The sequence below is a fragment of the Gadus macrocephalus genome, chromosome 11, assembly GCF_031168955.1.
Source record: "Gadus macrocephalus chromosome 11, ASM3116895v1".
Classification (NCBI taxonomy): domain Eukaryota; kingdom Metazoa; phylum Chordata; class Actinopteri; order Gadiformes; family Gadidae; genus Gadus; species Gadus macrocephalus.
This window is the reverse complement of record NC_082392.1, coordinates 12,893,276-12,898,174: the sequence shown is the minus strand read 5'-3', so window position 1 is coordinate 12,898,174 and position 4,899 is coordinate 12,893,276. Positions and strand designations below refer to the sequence as shown.

Genomic DNA, 4,899 nt, shown 5'->3' with positions numbered 1-4,899 from the left:
CCCCTTTATATGAGTTTTGTGAAAGTAGCCTACGAAGTAGTGAGCGGTCTTTGTTGTGGTAGTAGACGCTAAACATATGATTGTCCTTTGTCCATCTGGTGCTGGAGTGAGTCGGCGCGTAGGCCTATTGAGCAACTCTTGAACCAAAAATCGACAATGTTTCATGGGATAGGGGGGGCGAGGCGCGTTCGTCGCAGCAGCCAGCGTGCACACTCACGGTGGGACCCGAGATGAATAGAGGATTATTCTAAAGGAGAAGAAAAGCGCTGGCAGAGGGAGGAGGGGGGCTTGGGAAGAGAGAGGGGAAGGGGATGGGGGGGGAGAGGCGAAGGGGATTCGGGGTGGGACTGACAATCCTCAATCCGCAGATGAGACCGTCGCGTTGTCCAGCGGGTCTCACTCCACCGTGTGTGTTTCCCGAACTCTCTCCTGAACTTCAATAGTGCCAGAAAAAAAGCACTAAATCCCAACCAAAAAGCTGGTGGAGCTAGCTAGCTGTACGCTAGGAGGATCTCCCCCCCCGCCCCACCCCCAAACTCCGAACTACTACACACAACTCGCGCGTCTCGCTGACGATGGCGCGCTGAGCAGCTGAGAGGAGCGCTGAAGTAGTAGCGAGGAGACCACCACTCGAGACCACCACACGACTATGGAGGAGCGCAGGGAGGCGGGAGTCTAGACGAGTTATCACAACTGCAGGCTGAATCCAGATTACGCGTTTTTTTAAGCCCGTTTGACTAGACAGGTCCCACGATTTATTTATATTTTTTATCGGATTTCATTCTTATCGCTTTTTGCACGCAAGGATGCACGAAAAGGACGCGAGGTGTAGCCGGGGATGCTGGCCGACGGCGCTGCTGCTGTCATGCGTCTTGGCTCTTCTCCTGGTCCCCCTGCCTGTCCGTGGTAAGACGAATTGTGCATTTCCTTGCAGAATTAGTATTATTTTTTATGCAAACCAAGAGCCATGATTCCTAATATTTCTACATGCATCGTTTTAAGATCGAGTAAAAGTCCCTTTCGCAACAATAAGCGGGTCGGAGAGGAACATCATTATAATGTGGCTTTGATTTGACAAGTTGGGTCTGCGGTAGTAAATCAGCGTCGTTGGATGAATTGCTTTTACGCGCATACCCTGATCCAAATATGCGAACATGGACACAAAAACGCGTCTAATTATAAAAGCCCTTGCCTTAATTTGACGCCCAGCTTTGACCCACTGTCACTGTTCTGTCCCCATCCGTGGAAGTGGGTAATCGTGGCGAGCCGATGCAGTAAACTCGCTCCCCCGAGGCTGCTCGCTGTCACTATGGCAATGATGGAGCCGAGGGACACAATGGGGAGGATTACGGCCGGGGGTCCCTGATGAATAATGCATGAGGCAATCTGAAGAGACATTCTGATACACACAGTGCTTTGGCTTCTGGGGCAAAGAAAGAAACGGTCCAAAACAAAATCTAATAAGACACACAGAAAGAGAGACACATCGGCGTTACTTCCCCTTTGTCCTTTAGAATCACTGCGCAAAAACATCAAGTCTACATTTGTATGAAGTGGGGTGAAATCAGGTCCATTGAACCGGCGGCTGCAGCTCTTAATCAGTGCCGCGTCTCTCCGCTTATATTTAAGTAGTTTTTCCTTAATTCAGTTTTCAATCCGCCGTTCACATGGCCACTGGTTTGGTTTGGGTTCTCTCATTGAGACAGGGTCATTTCCCATACTATACCCAAGCCGGTGTTTGCTTTGTCATGTGAATAGCACAACCAAACCTAACACTCTCTACAGGGACTTCACTTGCCCCTCTTATTTTCTAACCCCCCTCGCTCTGCCTGTATGCCCGTCCGTCAATATGAACAAACACGGGTTGGAAACACAAACGGCAATTCGGGCACACGAAGGGGATTTATCTGAGTTGTTGATACTCTCAAAAAAAAAAAAAAATCTGTTCGCAGATGTAGTGCAGCTGCCTGCATCCGAATCAACCTTGGGCTACACTCCCCCTCCCATCCCCCACCACATCTCATCGCCAGTCAAGTGTATAGCGACGGCTTGCCCTACATCCCAGAACGCAGCTTATAGATACACAGCCGAGACCGGGGTGGTTGTTACTGGGATTTGATCCGCTCTCTCCGTGCGTCCATTTTTTATGTTCCGGCCAGGTCATTTTTTTTTTATTATGGGTGATATACAGTGACAGCCTCCCCTCCCCCCTTCCTCCCCCCTAGTGCACAGTTGGTGATCGCTGTATAAACTGTTTAATGGGTGTTGAGGGATTGTCCGGGGTAATTGGGACCAAGACTTGTTTACACACACACACACACACACACACACACCACACACACACACACACACACACACACACACACACACACACACACACACACACACACACACACACACACACACACACACACACACACACACTCAAACACACCCTATCTATGTATCCATCTATCCTGCTGACACAAAACGGTCGGTTGACAGCGAGTTAATCTCCAAACCAAATCCCCAGCCCAGCCGTTTAGTAATACACACACACGCACACACACACACACACACAAACATACACGCATTAAAATGTTATTGCCTACAGTCCTGTTTAGCGGCGATGACGGATGCCATACGACTCATTTCAGACAACTTTTCCTCCCTCTTCTCTCCTTCTCTCTCCCTCGTCCTCATCCTCATCCTCCTCTTTGTGACCATGGTAACTGCAGACTGCTATTGGTGAGGGAACAATGTGTTCCCAACATGAGCAGCCTCCTTAATATGTCCAGCAGGGACAGTTTCACGACGCCAACACTGGCTCCCATCACTTACTCAGACCTGCTCCACCTTGAGTGGCTCTTCGATGACCTGTCCAGACCATCTTTATCACAAAGTGTGTGTGTGTGTGTGTGTGTGTGTCCGCTCGTGCGTGCGTGTGCGCGTGTATGCGTGTGTGTGTGGTGCGTGTGTGTGTGTGTGTGTGTGTGTGTGTGTGTGTGTGTGTGTGTGTGTGTGTGTGTGTGTGTGTGTGTGTGTGTGTGTGTGTGTGTGTGTGTGTGTGTGTGTGTGTGTGCGTGCCCGTGCCTGTTTTAACAGCTAAATCACATACCAGTACTTGTATTTTCTGGACAATGTTGCCACTTCTTCAGTGAGACATCCCAGCTCCGTGAATACTATAGGCTTAGCTTTACATTGGTATCGGGCTGGCAGTAGATGCACCTGTGCATCGTTTCATAGCAAGGTTGGAGGGGAACTCAACTCACATTCCAGTGGCATTGAGCCACTGGTTTGTGAGATGCTGAGATCCATAGCGAGCTCATAGCTGGAGGCTGAGAACAATTTGAAGCATACAATCAATATCACAGATATGACACCAAAAGAGCCAACCAATCGCCTGTTTTAACATTCAGAACAGTTACAGGAATCAGAACACAAGAGGAATGGGGTTTTCCAGTTCATTTATGAGTTGTAGTCAAGTGCGGGATAGGAGTTAGTGTGACGCAGCAACCTCAAAGTCGTCATTATCATTGTCCCTTCATGCTGCCACTGCCACGTGAACACTCATGGTGGCGCGGACATTGAACCAACGGGCCTGCGTTGCCGGTTATATTGTTGCCGTGGCGACAGGCAGGCATGTATCAAATGCATCCCCACAAAGTCATTGAGGTAACGTGTAACTACTCCACGTTAACGTCCCCTCCAAAGCACCAGGTGCAGGGGAGGTCATCTGTCGGCCTGAAGGAGGGGCTTTGGTGATACCATTGTGGTGTGCATCTCACGCCTGCCAACTTTTATCTGATTGTCTGTGTTCCTCACCTGGACCTCACATGGCTGTGGCTGAGCAGCTTGTTCCTGAGCACTGCTGACGTATATTAACATATTAGCATATTTAACTATGGCCTGACCCCCACCGGCTGTTGCCCTTTGTCTGTGATTGTGTCTTGTCAGTGTGTTTGTGTGTGTGTGTTGTTATGTATGTGTGTATGTGTGTTTACACTATACATTATGCATTGAGCTGACATGGTCTGGTGCAGTTGAGGCTGTTGCTAGTCCTCCAAATGCCTTCTAACGCCGTCAAGCATAACTTCAGCCTTTGAAATCTAAAGCCGAAAGCGTGCGTCTGGTGGGAGTGGGGGAGGTGTGAAGGATGAGAAGGTATTCAAGAATGAATCTGATCAATCGAAGCGAGCGGGGACCAGCGATCCATAGATGTCCATCTACTGTTCGGATATGGAATGAAAGGCCGGGTTAAAATGGAGTTATGGTCCCTTCAGGGAGATCCCAAGTCTATCTGCGGCAATTGCGATAAATTGTAATAAGTTGAGAGTTAGAGAGTTCTCAAAAAATTATCAGAGGTTATGAACACAGGTGTCAATGTAAACGGTCTCTGGTGCAGTGTGTGTGTGTGTGTGTGTGTGTTTGTGTGTGTGAGTGTGCGCGTACGGGTTTGGACATTGATGTGTGTGTTGAAACACCTCAACTTGTCCTTGTGAGCACGTGTTTCCTGGCTGCCAGGTGTTTGGCGCGGTGTTGAGTCATCCTAATTACAGTTTGTGTGTCGTTGATTGATTGTTTAAATGTGCGTATGTATGTTTGTATATTTGTGTGTGTGTGTGTGTGTGTGAGTGTGTGTATGTGTGTATGTGTTTGTGTATGTGTATGTGTGTGTGTGTGTGTGTGTGTGTGTGTGTGTGTGTGTGGTGTGTGTGTGTGTGTATGTGTGTGTGTGTGTGTGTGTGTGTGTATGTGTGTGTGTGTGTGTGTGTGTGTGTGTGTGTGTGTGTGTGTGTTCGTGCGTGTGCGTGTAAACGAGTCTTATGTGTATGTGGTTTTATAAGTGACCTTGCGTTGGATATGCCAGCTGACTGGGAATCAGCATGAAGTTTTTGGGAGGTTCAGTTTGACTTTGCC

General features: G+C 48.7%; 1 protein-coding gene across 16 annotated transcripts in view; it reads left to right on the top strand.

The window, feature by feature from the left end:
- Positions 1 to 326: 326 nt before the first annotated feature.
- The window catches only part of cspg5a (chondroitin sulfate proteoglycan 5a), a 31,565-nt gene continuing 26,992 nt past the window's right edge, over positions 327 to 4,899 (top strand). For 6 of the 16 annotated variants that reach the window (XM_060065841.1, XM_060065840.1, XM_060065851.1 and 3 more), the window contains exon 1: positions 329 to 906. In XM_060065841.1, the coding sequence (XP_059921824.1) occupies positions 807 to 906 (100 nt within the window). In that variant the 5' untranslated portion in view covers positions 329 to 806. Of the gene's footprint in view, positions 907 to 4,899 lie in introns of all 16 variants that reach the window. The other 10 variants (XM_060065839.1, XM_060065838.1, XM_060065843.1 and 7 more) reach the window with 3 other exon arrangements.